This window comes from Buteo buteo, chromosome 5, assembly GCF_964188355.1.
Source record: "Buteo buteo chromosome 5, bButBut1.hap1.1, whole genome shotgun sequence".
Classification (NCBI taxonomy): Eukaryota; Metazoa; Chordata; class Aves; order Accipitriformes; family Accipitridae; genus Buteo; species Buteo buteo.
This window is the reverse complement of record NC_134175.1, coordinates 30,649,556-30,666,328: the sequence shown is the minus strand read 5'-3', so window position 1 is coordinate 30,666,328 and position 16,773 is coordinate 30,649,556. Positions and strand designations below refer to the sequence as shown.

The window sequence follows — 16,773 nt, the reverse complement described above, 5'->3', positions numbered from 1 at the left end:
TAATGGAGACCTGTGGTATTTAGTAGAGTCTCGGGTACCCCTCAGGTACATCTGGCATGCTTTAGGCACACAGCACTGGGGTTTACTTAGAGTAATAGGAATTCTAATACTCTGTAATCACACAGTTGGAATGCATGAACACCAAAGTCCTGCAGTTGCTTCTCAGCCGGAACTCTTACTGAAGTCAGTGGGAGCTGTGTCTGCTTTGGAAGATTCTGAATTTAAAAGGGACATCGTTCAGAAAGTCTTTTTTGTTGTTGTTGTTGTTCTTTGTTTGTTTGTTTTGTTTATTAAGACAGCAGTAAAAGTGAAGCAAACTGGGGAGAAGAGTGAAGCCATTCTATGTGCTTTCATTGTTTTTGTAGTGTTATCGACCAGTTTACTAATATATGTGCTTTCCAGTGTCATTGGAAACACTATTGTAATAGTAAGTAAGTAGGCTGATATGACAAATTCTATAGTGCCAGCAGTGACTATAGTAGTACAGTAATATGAGAGAAAATGTTTGTTAATGTTGCTAAACTTAAAGAGATAGCTTTTATTTACAAGATTTCATCTTTCCAGTATTCCGTCAGGGTGATATTGGGACAAACTGGTATGCTGTTCTGACAGGATCATTGGATGTGAAGGTTTCTGATACAAGCAACCACCAGGTAAAACAGATTTTTCGTTTAAACCATCCAGTCAGTAGTACAAAGAAAGGGTATGACTTATGCTGTGGTAGATAACAATAACATATATCATACAAATATTTTGTCCTATCACAAGCATGTTTCTGAGTCTGCTTTAGTCTCAGTTGTCCTTTCTCTATGGAGGTAATGCTCTGAAAACGGGTCTACATTTTAATATGAAACACGACTCCTCTGTCTTTTCTAATAGTGCCATATGAAGTTAAGCTAAAGATCTAAGAGTTATTAATTCATTCCCTGGAAATACTTTAATTCAGTCCTTGTTCAGAAAGTTCAAACCAAACCCACCAACTTTGCAGTTGGATAACAGCATACTGCAGTCTCCCCTGCAAGAATGAGAAAGTATTATAGTAATAGTAGAGTATTGGAACTGCTGCCATGTTAGACCAGAAGCCTGGTATTAACAAATACAAGAACAAGTAAAATCCCCCCCCAAATTGCAAGCTATTTCTCAGTATCTTGGCACTCTGAGATTTACAAAATCGGGGAATTTAGAGTAAATAAATAAGTAAAAAGATGGGATATTCCTCCTGGAAAGTCTCCCACCCATGTCGTCTAACATCATGCTGACAAGTCATGCCCTTCCTCCTGCGAGTTGAGACTTCTGGGAAGGCATCATGTCCCATTCCCTGCTCCCATGTTTGAGATCTGGGATTGTCCCATCATGTAGGTCAGCATGGGGTTGTACCTCTGACATGTGACTCATTGTGCCTTCACATAAGTGGTACAACTACCCAGGTCCTGAAGTGTAACACTACCCCTTTTTCCCACCTTGGCTGAATATAGCATACATGGGGGGTGGGGGTGGTGTATTCTTTGCCCAAAGTCTGGCTGATTGAGGAAGCCTTCTTGCTCATAGCAGATTGGCAGAAATTGGATTTTTCACTTTGTTAAGCACTGCATCACCAGTGAAATTGGGTCAGAATGCAAGTCTGGGCAGTGTGTGAGCACTGGGTCTTTCTACTCACCATAAGATGATAGATACAAAAGGAGCTTCTTTCATATCATTATTTTTAGCAACCTCTTCACTGTACTAAGTAGAGACTGATTGAGAGTGTAATTAGCCCAATTTGAGCAATTCTCAGCACGGCCTGGCTGTCATTGGTATTGTCACGATTTGGAACAGGACTGGAGTCTTACGAGACCCTTTTCTGTGTGGGTCTAAAGCAATCAGGAGTATTTTCCGGTGTTTGCCAAAAGATGGCACTACACTGTTGTTAAGGTTCAATGCTCTTTACTGAATCGGAAAGAAATATATCCACAAAAATGTTCTGGATGTGGAAGTTAAATTAAGAATCTGTTTGGAGTGTTGATTTGTTCCATTAGATGGAGAATGGAACACTTCAACCTTTTAAGAAATCTAATATGAATATTTTTTTCTGCTTGTTCAGATTCACTGCATTTTCCTGCCAATAGGAAACTACAGGACTATAATTCGCATAGTTCTAGTTCTAGAAATTCTGCATTAATTTCTTAACCTCACATTTCCTTCTCTCAGGAGCAATGAACTGAATTCTTACCACTGCCTAGTTGCCATAGGATACAGCCTCACTGCCAGAAGGACAGCAGCTCATGCATTTACCATTCTAGTGCTGGATAAGTTTGGTGATTAGGGACTCCTAAATAGTATTTAAGTCCAATATTTTATCTGGTTTTGCCCCAGCTTGGTGCTTATACCGTGTCCCCACCTTGTCCATCCTTGGTCTCCTGCCTTTAGCTCCTGGGTATCCTGTTCCAGTCTTGCCTGTACTTTGCTGTCGGCATGGTGCTGGTCATCATTGAGCTTGAAGTACTTGCTAGCACTTTCTGCCTACTGTGCTCACTACAACCGCAGGTGATGGAGAACATACAGTGTAGCTCCATAGGTGGGCAGCCCTGACAGACTCAGTTGCCAGCATTGTGCTCCCAGCCAGGAATGGATGACCAGTGCTTAAGATGTAGGAATGCTTGTAACCTACCCTGGAGCACATTTTCCAGTAACAGCACCCAGGAGCCAAAGCTTCCTTTGCAAAGTCATAGTCATGGTCAATTGCTCTGCTGGTACCATATGTTACCATAAATGGCACTAATGCTAATGAGAAACTTCCAGCAGAGCAGAAGAGATACAGAAATATACCTGAGTTTACAAGTTTAAAAGTTTGTTTTCTCATGTAAAAATACAGAAGGACTATGCCATCTTTTCTAGGAAGACAGAAGCTAACTTTGTGTTTAGGTTCCTATTGGTTAAAAAGTCTTTAGACACGACTAATAATCTTTTAATACTTAGGATGAGCAGGATGTACTAGATGACCTCCTGAATTTTCTTGGAGCTTGAATTTTCCTATGATTATATGATGATGCCTACAGTGTTAATGTAAATAGAGAAAATCAATTCTCTTGATTAAAAATATTAGTCCCACTTTTATTAGGTGTTTGTATGTCTACCTGGGGAATTTAAATTTCAGCAAGCATGGGAATAAATGTGTTGTGTAGCAGCTACCATGTGCTAATTCTTTATGTAGTCACCTTTGGTGTTTTGTAGCTTTCTCCCATTAAAAGTGCAGTAAGTTATTGTCGTGGTTTAACCACAGCCAGCAACTAAGCACCACGCAGCTGCTCCCTGCACCCAGTGGGATGGGGGAGAAAATCAGGAAAAGAAGTAAAACTTGTGGGTTGAGATAAGAACGGTTTAATAGAACAGAAAAGAGGAAACTAATAATTATAATGATAACACTAATAAAATGACAACAGCAATAATAAAAGGATTGGAATGTACAAATGATGTGCAGTGCAATTGCTCACCACCTGCTGATCAACACCCAGCTAGTCCCCGAGCAGCAATTCCCCACCCCCACTCCCCAGTTACTAAACTAGACGTGACGTCCCATGGTATGGAATACACCGTTGGCCAGTTTGGGTCAGCTGCCCTGGCTGTGTTCTGTGCCAGCTTCTTGTGCCCCTTCAGCTTTCTCGCTGGCTGGGCAGGAGAAGCTGAAAAATCCTTTAGTCTAAACACTACTGAGCAACAACTGAAAACATCAGTGTTATCAACATTCTTCGCATACTGAACTCAAAACATAGCACCGTACCAGCTACTAGGAAGACAGTTAACTCTATCCCAGCTGAAACCAGGACAGTTATTCTGCACTTGGTGTGTGCTAAGAATGTCTTAATAGCCTTTGCTCCTACGAAGGCATGTAGTTACATGTCTTGCACTAGAATTTATATCTAAATGCACTAAGGGATCCAGACTTCAGTGTAGCTAGGGAAGCATTAATTTGTACACATCTTTGCTGTGCATCAGCTTACTCATGCAGACACCCGTGATTTCTCACAGAAAATGTTAGTAATACTGATCAAGACCAAGCTGAGAATTCATATAAACAGAAACATTAACATTACCTATTATTTGCTATTATGATAAGAGGAAGCATTCCATTTACTGATTTAAATGTTTTAATAAAGACAAACACACATATTTAGGATCTCATAGGTAAAGCCTTGCTTTCATCTTGGTTTGGAAAATTTTCTGGCTGGTTGCAAAACTGTATTATGTCACAAGAGGGCAGTGTTAGAAAATATAACAAACTGAGTACAGGCACTATTTGATACTAAAATGGCTGGTTTGAAAACCATATTCAACTATTTACAACATACCTATTTTAAAGAGTTTGACCAGAGAAGATTTCTTTGTTGCTGTTAGTTCTGTTCCACTGAGGTGGTAAAATATGGTAGCTGCTGCTGATCGTGATGGTAATTTCATTTGCCATTGAATGGGACAATACAATTTACAGTACAGAGATCTGCAGGATTACCCAGCCAGTACATCCTGAGTGGTGGCTGGTCTGCTTTCTATACAAATTATTTATGAATTTTCTGGCTATTCGACAATCAAGAAGAAACTGAAGAGGACTTTTTTAAGGTAAAAATATCACACTATGATTTGCAGAGGTAAGTGTAATGAACTGTTTTGGTCTTGCCTCAACTTGTTTGTAACAAATACCCTGATATATATTGTGCTTAAAAGTCACACAGAGTTCGTAAGTCCCCTTCAAAATAAACAGAAAATGCAGCCTGTTTAGAATCTATCAGAAAGAGGTCTTTACCCTCAGTTATGAACAGATTCTGAATTTAACTTTTCTTTGGCACTGTTACCTACCCAATGTTACAACTGAGGTATATAGTAATAAAAGTCCCTCTTAGAGGTATTCCTAATTTGGTGTTGTCTTAAAAATACTGCTGACTGCCTTGTGTATGTTCAATTTTTGAACTCTATTTTGAAAATGAACAGATTCTGAAGGATGTTGATAATGTCTCAGAATAAAGCTGGGAATAACTGCATTATGACCAAAGCATCAGTGTGACATCTTTGCATCTTTGACATTCTGCAGCATTGTGTTTTACTGAATTAGATTCAGAGCCTTTTACCACAAATGATTAAGGTTTATATTCCTATCTGATAAAACGGGAAGGAATGAAGAGAAGAAAGACAAAGACCAAATAGCAATTTGATCTGCAGTTTTACTGTAGTCTGCCAGCTGAATTACAGCATGCGCTAGGGGCTATTGCTAGTTTATCTTGTCTGTGTTTTGGTGATTTTTTTTTTAAACTGATCAGATTTTAAAAACAGACCAAACTCAACACAGGGCATTGACTTTACAATTAGCCTTTTTTAGAAAAGCTTTAAAGGAGGAGCTGTGGGTGCTTGGGTGGCACAGCAGTGTCAGTTGTAGGAAGATGCAAAGGGCTGGGGATCAAAAGCCAAATAAGTTAGTGGTGTTGCTGAGAAGAATAACTGAAGAAAGAGGTTCAGATGTCCGTGTAAAAAAGGGAAGAATTTCCTGGCTGTTTGAAACTGAAGACAAAGGAGGTATGTGATAAGATGAAGTGGAAACAAGGAAAGGGATTTAAACAGGACAGTCCTTGTAATACTGCTTTTTGCCTGTAAATGCCGTTTTGTATGCATGTAAATAGCCATTATGTATTTTGGAGATAACTTATGTGAAGTTGTGACATAGGTTCGTACTGTAGTCTGTAGTGTAGTGTAAATATGCCCAAGCTAGCTCTAAATTACTTAGTTTGAGCATGAGAACTGGTATAGCCATTGTAACACAGAGATTGGCTGGACTAAAGTACTCAGTTGAGAAGCAGGGTGTGTTGGTCCATGCTGACTTCCACAATGTCATGGTTGTACTAATTTTGGTTTTGAACTTGACTTATTGAAAGTTAATGTGGAAAAATCACTTCACTTCTGTCTGTAAGGTAACCTCGCAAAAATTCCAAGACATTGCAGGTAGCTTATAGAGGATCAGATAGAAAGGTATGGAAATAATGAATATATTACGACAGTACAATTAATCTGATCTGTAAATATCTTAATTAGGAACTAGAAGAGAAGTTGGTCACAGTCTTTCTAGATGCATAATGCCTCCTTTGAGCAAATCACCTTGTTTTGTGTAAAGAGGATCGCCTAACTTATGTTGGCAAACCGCAATTCTAGTGTGGGAAGATCTTTCTATGTTATCTTTAAAAGCAGTTTGATAAAGATTTCTTATCTGAATGGCTGAAACATATTCCAGTGGAGGTAATGGAACAGGAAAATCACTTCATAGAACAGATATTTCACTTTCATGTGTATTCTTTGGTTTCTCTGTTATCAAAGGAAATTTTTGCTGAGGACAAACTGAACTGTGTCAACTGTGTTTCTTAATAATAAGAAAGCTTTTCAAAATACCAGCTTTTGCAGCTCTCCAATTAAACATGGAGATGGTATGGAGTCCTGGAGGGACACAGGTGCAGAGGTGAGTTAAAGGTACAAGGTGTGGGAAAAATGATGAGATTAAAAACAAACTAGCTACATCAACTCCTTTATAAACTCAACGTATTGAATAAACTAAAATTTCAGAGAAAAGTCCCCAATCCCTTTCAACCTAGGACTTCTAATTTTTTTTCATATTTTCTTCATTCCTCTCTCAGACACCATGATTTTGTTTACACACAGTACAAAAATTCTGTTTGCCAGGTTGGAAAACAGAAAGTGGCACAAGTCAGGGAGGAGCATGCAGGGATGTGCCTTGTGATGGTGGGGGAGGGAATAAGGCAGAGTCTTGTTTCTGATTCTCATCCATTCCATAGAAAGGTCTTACAAATTCAATAATGTTTTAGATTGATGGGGGGAGGGGGGGGTAACAACTCTTTCACTGCATGTGTCTCACCTTGCAGTGAGAGTCAGTGAAACTGAATACACAAACAGCCTCTGATTTGAAAGCTACCATTTTATAGTGTGTTCAGAGGACAGACAGCAATGGAAACAATCTCATCTTTTTAAGTCTTTGGTACTGCCTTTTAAATAGCTGTGTGAATTTTAGCTGGTTACCAGCAGCTAGAACCCCCTGCTGCTTCTGGGATTGCAGAGGGGAACAGCAAACTGAGTTTTGCTGAGCTGCCAGCAATCCTCCTGAAGTCTACACTGAACAGCAGGAGATTCTTGAGTGTAAGGTTAACAGGCGTAATAGGAAATGCACACCTGATTCCCCAGGAGGCTGGAGAGGTATAAACAAGGAGCAGAGAGAAAATGGGGCTCTGAAGTCTTGAAGAAGACAAATGGGCTTGCTCCCTAGCTGGCTGTGAAACTGCCTCTCTATGGAGAGCAATGATGGCTGGGGAAAAAAAACTGAAAGAACTTTCACTTGATAAAAGCCTGGACTTTAATGACCGTATATAGGACCGTTCCAGCTTCTTGACTTAACACCCCACAATGTTAATTTATTTCTCAGGTTGAACAGCTGCCTCATCAGAAGTTATCTTAGAAAGTGGTTCCTTAACCAACACCTTTCATTTTCTCTTCTTCTGTATTCTGTCTTTAAAGATATATTCTTTAGGGTTGTAAAGAATCAAAAAAGGTGAAGCATTTCAAAGGTGTTTATTTTTTTGGAGGGAGGGAAGGTAGTAAGAAAGACGTTGGAAGATGTAAATATTGCTTATGACCCACCTAATGGAAAAGTTTCTGCCAGGATATTTGGTTATTCTGCCCTAAACAGAGATCTTTTATCTGAACTTTCTAAATAAAGTTGAGAATAATGTATTGGAGACCTGGAGATTTGTGTGAGCAGTAGGCACATTTTCTTTGTAGCTCCTTTGAGTGCAATTGTGATTATGGTAGCACGCTTATAGTGTTTCAGCTCTGAAAGGTAAGCGTGTTAAGGCAGATCTTTAGTGTATAGCCTGTATTATAGACTGTTTGTAGAGACTTCTATTTAGGTGCCTAGGTGCTCATTCCCAAATATTCTTTCTTTTAAACAGTCCCTGTTCATGTTTCCTTCCTTGAAAATTTATTTCTTACAGTTGTAAATTCTTCCTAGATCTTTTCTAAGACATAATTGATTTTGTTTTCCTGAACACATAATTTTAGATGGTAATATCTGTGCAAAAGCAATTTGCTATGGTTCAGGGAACTGGACTATTATGGGCATTTGTCTTTGTAATGCAATTATAAAGCTACTAACTTGATCTTAATAACATTTGCCTATTAGCACTTATTAGATGCATGAAAGGAAGACAATGCAATTTTAAACACAGAAAATGATGCTGAAATATGCTCATGCATCTCTCCTGGATTATCAGCTGCAAGGATGTAGTGGATGGGATGACAAAATTTTCTGCTTTTATTTTTGTTTCATGAATCCCACATTTTAGAATTAAACTATATTTCTAATGTTGTATCGAGTAAAATTAGCATGTGTTTTTATATGTTTATGTGTATTTGTCTGTGTGCATGTATGATTTCCTTAGTGAAGTACAGTTTGTATCAGTTTAAATTTTTAATGCTGTTGCTATTTTTTTTTAATTACTTGAAAGACAGTCAGCCCAACTTGGAAAGAGACTTATGTAAGTGTTCAGCTTCAAGCCTGTTCTTAGGAGCATAGCAACTTGTAAGCCTAGACTAGAACATGTATCTAAAGATCTTGATTCAGCAAGTTATTTAATTTCAAGTATTCTATTTTTTTGTCTGCAGTAGCTCAGAATTTATATTGGAACTATTACAGAGGAGTTCCTGGCCAAGGGGGATTGATTTAGGCATCTTCCCATCATATGAATGGCATGTGCTCAAATAGACTCTTTTGAAGTGGACTTTACTGCATGTTTGGGACCGTCCTGAATACTGTATTCCAGGTGGTTTTGGACTTTTAAATAGTTTTCTTGAAATCCCTGACTTATGTGAAAATAATTTTTTTTTTAGTCTGATACATAATTGGCAGGCATCCATGAACAATTGAGAGATTTACTGGCATTTTCAACAGAAAGGCCAAGAGTTGATTAAACTGTACAACTGCATTGTGCACAGACCTTGTACAATAGAGAAATGCATTACAAATGCAAGAGGATATTATAATTGAAAGTTAAGTTTACTGAGAAAACGTAACAGTCAAATTTTCTTTCTGATGAGCCTATATAAGGCAGAAATTTATATTCCTAGGTTGCATTTCTGATGCTAGTTATCTTCTGATCACCTCTGACATTTCTAAAGGATCTCATCATCACAGAAGTCTTTACCGATAGATGAACAGAGGTCATAACTTTCTTCCAAAGGTGAAGGTAACTCTTGTGTTCTCTGCTTTGCAGGCAGAAATGTATAATTCAACTGATGGTCATAGAAAACAGAAGTCCTACTTCCGCATTGAAGCTTCCCGTTTGTTAATCAGCGTATTGATTTCTTTGTTTGCACTTTTAAATTAATTTTCTTTTAGAGCAAATTGCTGAAGAATCTTAAGGCAGTGCTGTTAGCAAATGTGACATAAAGACTCTTAAAACATCCTGGAATATTTAATATGTGTCCTTTTATTTTTAATTCAAAGGATGCTGTGACAATATGCACTCTGGGAATAGGAACTGCTTTTGGAGAGTCCATTCTGGATAACACTCCTCGCCATGCAACGATTGTTACCAGAGAATATAGCGAGCTCCTTCGAATTGAGCAGAAGGACTTTAAAGCACTTTGGGAGGTAAATTTAGATTTATATGCAATTTATGCAGAAAAAAGTGATTTAACCTTTTAAGTGTTTGTAATGAAATATAAGCACATTTATACTGTAAGCAAAGTAATAATTCTTTTAAATTAGTTTGCACAAAAAGAAAAGTCTTTTTATTTCTTTTTAGTGCCTCATATTCTGTATGATTACATACTCCTGTATTTCTGTCTTGTGGGCTTCTTCTAATGAAATAACTTAGGTGAAATTTCTGGTGGAATTTACTTGTATACTGCAGGTGTTGCTTTCTTACCCTTAAACTTGCTTTTATAGCCAGCATTTATGAGGAGAGTCTATCCTTAATATACTCTGATATTTTAAATTATTATCCTTTACTCCTGTCTCATGACCAGCTGTAAGGGGTTTAGAATTTGCAGATGGATCAAGATCACTTAAAAATTAAGTTACTGATTACACATGAATTCCCTTAAAACTTTTCTTTGTGGAGAATGTACTGCTGAGGTTCTATAATCTCTTGTGTACTTTGGTATCCATGCTGAGAAGACTTCATTAACATGTTACTTTGTGAAGTTGCTGAACTTCAATCATTTTTCATTTTTGTAAGCATTACACTTGATTTGAAAAGTGTTCTGGGAATTGGAAGGCATCCTGTTGGCCTGGCCTACACTATTTTCAGTTTGTACTGCCAGCTTGTTTTAAATGGTGGCAGTACAAATTTAGGTGTTGTGTAGAGCTGTCAGATGCTGTGACAGTGTCCTAAAGTTGCAGATGTAGGGCCACATAACTATATTTAAGACATAGATGCTGGTTGTAGCATTTTAGTTCAGCTTCTCTCCTAAGTGCAGAAAGATGGGTTTTTTTTTGCTTTCTCTTTTCCTGAGAAAGAGCAGTATTATACTCCAAATAATTGTCCTAAAGCAGTACTAAAGTAAGGGTATCAGAAAGAAAATCAAATCCACAACTAGCTACACTGACTAAGGAAACAGCACTAATGCCACCTGTCTGCAAATACGTTGCTTTGAGCATAGTTAGTGGTGCAGCATGACCAAGGCATGAAAGACTGATGTGTGAATGAAACGTGCTGCCATTGAATGCTCTGACAATATCAGATTTCATTCTTTGAATTGCATAGCCATAATTTGTACTGGTTTTTTTGCAATGTCTACAGCTGAAATGAAATGCTTGTAAAGTCTCATAGAAAATTTGAAGAAATTCACAATGCAATAGTTTTCTGCAGTTCATGCTTTTTTCTCTACAGGATCTTCATTATAGTTTTAGACCCTGGCATTAAAAGATTGAATATGCCAGTGATCTCATCTGTTTTAACATATGCTACACTTGCCAGTTGTCAGAAATTTTTAATGTAGATAGTGCTTTACAAGCTCATGATGGAGGAGAATAAATCCAATTGTAGGTTTCTCAAGTAACATTCTTTTTTAATTAACTTTTAATTAGTATAAGCAGAGTAATTTCTGCTGTGTATATGACTTTCTTACTAAGCATTCAGAGATTGTTGGTTTCCTATCAGAAATATTGGGAGAATGGATGTTAAGTTCCTTTCTTTAAAATCTTGAACCTTAAAACATATTTAAAGTTGTTTTAAAACAAAAATGCTAATGTCATTTGCTCTTTAATCACTAATAATGTTGTTTCTAACAATTTTGCTAATTTTGATGAGTTTTTTGATGATAGATGCTTTTGGAAAAGGTCATGTGTGTTGAAAGTATTGGGAGCTGTCATAGGGAGCCTTAGCACACATCTTGTATGTTGCAGATTTTATGAAATTGTGCAGCAGAGCATGTCACAGATGCTGCAGGTGTCAGTCACAGACCACAGTTTAGCTTTATGGTGCTTTGCCTTTTGTGCAGTTTTACAGTGAACTTTTAATGTATTTTGGTGTGCTTTCTTTCAAGGAGGCTATCCCTGTGCTCTTAGTGAGTGGAAAATTATGCCACAAAATATAGCTTTGCTGGTTAGTCTGAGGTAGAATTAAGTTGTTCATTTTTTTCAAGATGGTATTTGTTTCCTTGCAATCTACTAATCCCAAAGCCTACATAAACTGCAGCTAAGGTATGATAAACAGAGAATGTTCAAAACAGACATAAAATTATTTAAGAAAATTCCCCCAAAATATACTAGCAATAGCAGCAGTATTATTATTATTGTTGTTGTTGTTCTTCTTCTCTTCTTCTTGTTATTTGAAGAAAAGTAAATACTTTTCTTCAAGGAAACTTTTTGTTATGTTATGGATGCTGTGTTGTTCTGTCTACCTTATCCTAAGATTCATATATCTTTGCTGTGACAAAGCCCATATGGGGAAATGGTTATTGATACAGTGATGTGCCATTCATATAATTTTTTAATTTGTTTTTAATGAAAACCCACAGAAAGTCAGAATGGATCACAGATATTTATTATCAGGGATACCATGGGAAAAATGAGAGTATGCAACCATGTCAGTGTCATTACAATCCAGATACGGTAAAAACTAAAATCTAGTGCATATAAATTTCAACTCTGCAGATAATGAGAATTTAGTTCCAGATAGAAGTAGTTTCTCCATAAAAAAATTGTTGAATAATTCCAAAATAATACAATACTGTAGTTTAAGAACAACCTAAATAAACTGTAGGGTTGGAATTCTTAAAATAGTTGCTGCTTTTATGAATGTAGGATTTTTATGATTAATAATAGAAGTGCAAAGAATACATTTTACATATGATTAAATTTTTTGTTTGGTTCCACCCCCCACTCCCCCACCCCCCCCTGAAATTTACTTTTGGGGAAATTTACTTTTTTCCTTCTTTTGAGAGAAAGAACAAATGAAAACTGTCTGTTAGATGATTAAAGATTTTTTGGCATACAGAGCATGGAAATCCTAAGACTGCAATTTTTAATATTCTTTTTGATTTTTAGGTTGTGAATATGATCTTGGAAAATAAACCAGTATAAATTGATTCAGTGTGAACTTTAATTTATTGTGCAACTAATCTGAAATGATAGGACTAAAAGCTATGAACTATCTTCCTTTATAGTAAAAATTCATCAACACTGAAACCTACAGATGAAGTTCATGTTTGCAACAAATGTTTTTCTACCACAAAGCTATGCAGTTCTTTGAAAGACAAATGAATATCCATTTATACTGCTTATGAAACTTTTATTATAAATCCTGAAACTAGATTTTAAGAGAAAGATGTAATACCTATCTATTTTAGTTATTTCTAAGTTTAGAAAGAATTTTCAGAATCTCTATAATTTCATATTATGAATTTACAGATTTTTCTGAGTATCGTTTAAATTGAAGTGACTTTTCCTGTATTAGGTGTATTGCTCTAAGAACCAATTGCATTGATAGAATGTTTCACAGACCAGATGTGGCTCATTAACATATTTAATGCACAATATACAGCAAAATGTATTAATTCTTTGAGTACAATTACAATTGGGTCTATACCTGAAAGAAAGAGATTGCTACTTCTGAACAGACTTTTTTCTTTTTTATCACTATTCTTCTGTCAGTTTTATAAATTTAAATACACTTTGAGGAAAAGATAGGATATTCTTTATCAAAAATATAATAAGATGCCTTCTGTAATATACAGAACCACATATTCAATCAGCTCTTTAAACACAGAAAGATTTTCTATGACCTCCACTTTTAACAGTCAGGGAATGCTAATCAAAAGGAATGGTATCCTCCTGATAACAACAATTACCAGTTAAAATGGCCTAGTCTTTTCTCTAATGACTGTATCTGTTGAAATACCATCCTGTTTGGGAACATCTGTTGAACTTCTAAGCTTTACTCATCCTTGGAGTCTTGTTTTCTATCAGTGGCTGCTATAGCAGGTTTGAGATGATGAAATCCCTGGTTAGGTTCTCACACAGCTGAATACTGTTTCCTGATGAAGAAGCTCTAGGAGGTTATGGGAATCCCTGGTGATGTGCCTTTGTGCACGGATTGTCCCCAGCCTTCATCTCTGAGGAGCACTAACAAACATGAAAAAAAGTTATTCATCACTATCACAGCACTGTAGACTTCCAAGGTGCTCTATGAATCTGTAGGAAGAGATAGTTTTTGTGTTGATAAGAACTTGCTTTCCCTCTTTAGCATCAATGAGTAACTGGTGCTAGCTACTGTGCCCAAAAAACTGTTTCAAAGCACAGAGCAAAAGACATCCAAAAATAAACATGAAAGCAGAAGGCTACACACGAGGAGATCTGGTCATGCACATCCTGTTGGGTCACTGGCTTGCTCCACCTCTAATAGTTGGATTCTTTTAAACGGAGTAGGAGTGAAATGTATGTATTTGAGCAGTGTTATCATTACAGAAGTTCTCTGTAGTTCATCCTCAAGCTTTGTTCTTTCATGCAATTGCAAACTGATTCAAACCCAGACAGGAAGGGAGTGAATCTGCTGAGAGGTGACTTATTTTTAGAGGTCTTTCCTACCACAGTGAATTACTCAGCCTTTCTTGGATAACATACAAATAACCAATTTCCTTTTGTGTGGAATAAGATTATGTTAGAAGTTACTGAACATGCCTTGAGAAACATTTGATCTTGAGTAAATGAAGAACAGCTATTACTTCGGTATGCAGTGACTTTGGAGAGAGGGAGTCTTGGCCCCTATAAGGTCAGAATGAATATTTTAATTCTTTTTTATTCACATTCAGCAGCACTTACACATCATCTAGTCTGATAAAAAGTAGCGTAACTTGCTTCCTGCTTTTGCCCATCTGATGACAATTCAGTAGCCCTCAGCAGACTTCACTGCTCTGAAATTACAGCTTTGAGAGAAGCAGCTTTCTTACCATCTTTGTTTTCTGAACACTATGAATGTTAGTTTTTAATGAGCTAGTTTAAAAACAGATCCTCTGTCAGAACAGAAGAAATTTTACATACGGTTTCAGTGGAATGCTGTGTAGGAAATGCATGTATGAAATGGCATGCTGACTTAAATGTCGCAGCACTGTTCAATGAGGTTTCTGAATAAGGCTTAAGTTCATCAGAATTGAGACCACAGCTCTCAGTGCATTTGCATGTAATACCAGTTTGTCTTTTTAAGGTCTATATAGTCATATGCCTTATACCAAGGTGTAATATAATCTTATGCCTCATTTTATGTGTCAGGATTGTAGCAGTAGGAATTATGAAGGCACTGTAAAAATACATTAATGGAAATGAACATGTAAGGATTTTCATTTGTTTTATCTGTTTGGCCATGCTGTAAGTACATTATTTAGCAAAGTATGTTACTGAATCTCATGTAGGTGTTTTGTAGTGTAATGCAGTAGGCAGCATTTCAGAGGGGCTGCCTTTTCCTTGCCTTAGGCTACTGGAAAATATACATTACATTGTTACTTGAGAATGTTCTTGCTTCTTTCTCTGGTAGACACCTGAATACTTAAACATGTTTAAGGAGTATTAGGAATCTCATATAAGTGTCAGTACTTTCTAATGTACCTTCTCACCAATGAGCATTCTATACCAGAAATTTTTTCCAGTTCATTTAAGTGAGAAATTAAATTTGATCTGAGAAATGAAATATTGGGAGGGGGGAATAAAAAAAAAATCAGATTCATGTCCGGTCCCTAAACTATCACCTTGATTTATGGTATACTACTCTCCCAGTTTATTGCACAGTAATCAATTGCAGAAGTCTTTGCTCTGATTTACTGATTTCCCATAGGCAAACATAGTAGAGATACAAAACTATAGTTAATAAAATACAGAATATTCAGCTTTGCAGGATGGGTGATCATGTGATTTAAAATAGTGTAGTGCTTGGAGACCCACAAAAGTGTAAAAAGGTGGTCATGGAACACTCAGCTGTCTTGACCCACTTCATGTCACACTCTCCATTGACTGCTCAAACTCTGCCTTGATGATTTGTCTCTCTAATGGGGTTTTATTTGAGAAATGTAAAAGTGATCAATTTGTAGTAGTCTGCATTTGCAATGTAGCTGGAATACTGTGTTCACCAACCTCTCAAATAGCCTTCTTGTCAGAATAAGGAAGAATGATTCCATGGTATCAGATCCAGAATACAACACAGAAGGAAGACGTGGAAGGACCCAAGTGTGTGGAATCTGTTGCTTTATGGTGTCTGTAAACCTTCATCTGATGACCAATTCAAATTTGTATGCAAAGAAACAGAGCTAGTGTGAGAGACATTTAAAAATGAAGTGATGGTAGGCAAGCAGGAGATTTTTTTTCCTAGAGTAACACATGGAAGGAAGAGGAATATAAAAAGTACTCTTCCCCTCCCCGGCTTTAGAATATGACAGTAAACACTGAATTGGCAAGATGCAAGCAAAGCTTTGAAAATAACTAACATCCCACCTTCATACCTTCTGTGTTCATACTGATAAAGCATGCAAGTGAGTAGCAGGAAAAGATTCCAAAATTGTTATTATACCAAGAAGAAGTGCCAGATTGCACTCCCAGTTTTGCTGGTGTGAACTGAGCATATTTCAAGTGAACACAGTACAATTGCTTTGATACACATGGAGCTAAGTGGGAGCAGAGTCTGGCCTTTAGTGGTGCTGTTATATTGGTTTTGACCATCCTTGTAATATGCTTTTAGGTTTTTTTCTCTTGTTTTGCTTTGTCAAACATTTCTAATTTTAATGACCAATGCTCTGTCTGGTAGAGCAGATTTAAATGAGTATGGAACAGCTTTCTATCCTCAGTAGCCGGACTTATATCAGAACAAGCCATGTTTGTCAGCATAGCAACACAGTGACTGCTGCTTTCATTCAGGTGTATTGATCACCATTTAAAAAATGGATGCAGATTTTGTGAACACTGTTTATGACAGTGTATATCCTAAGGTAACCTTCCTGGCCATTGGCAGGGGAGAAAAATATCTAGGAATGAGATTTTTCACTTCAGTAATGCAGCTTTTCTCTTGGCGTGATATAAACTGATGGAAGTGTACAAGTCTTTTGATTGAGTCTTGCTATGACATGTTCTTTTCTAAATAATGGCATTATGACTGAAAAGTTCATAATCAATAATTATCTGCACTGTTTCAGATAATTGGCCGTGCCATTATGTATGATATTCAATATTGTCAATGAGGCACAATTTCTGCAGAAGATCAAGGGATC

At 37.0% G+C, this 16,773-nt stretch overlaps 1 protein-coding gene across 1 annotated transcript in view; it reads left to right on the top strand.

The window, feature by feature from the left end:
* LOC142031267 (rap guanine nucleotide exchange factor 4-like) overlaps window positions 1-16,773 on the top strand; it is a 56,074-nt gene that overhangs the window by 13,846 nt on the left and 25,455 nt on the right. Inside the window, exons 3-4 of the mRNA XM_075028434.1 lie at window positions 565-653; window positions 9,524-9,670. Of these exons, the coding sequence (XP_074884535.1) occupies window positions 565-653; window positions 9,524-9,670 (236 nt within the window). The remainder of the gene's footprint in view (window positions 1-564; window positions 654-9,523; window positions 9,671-16,773) is intronic.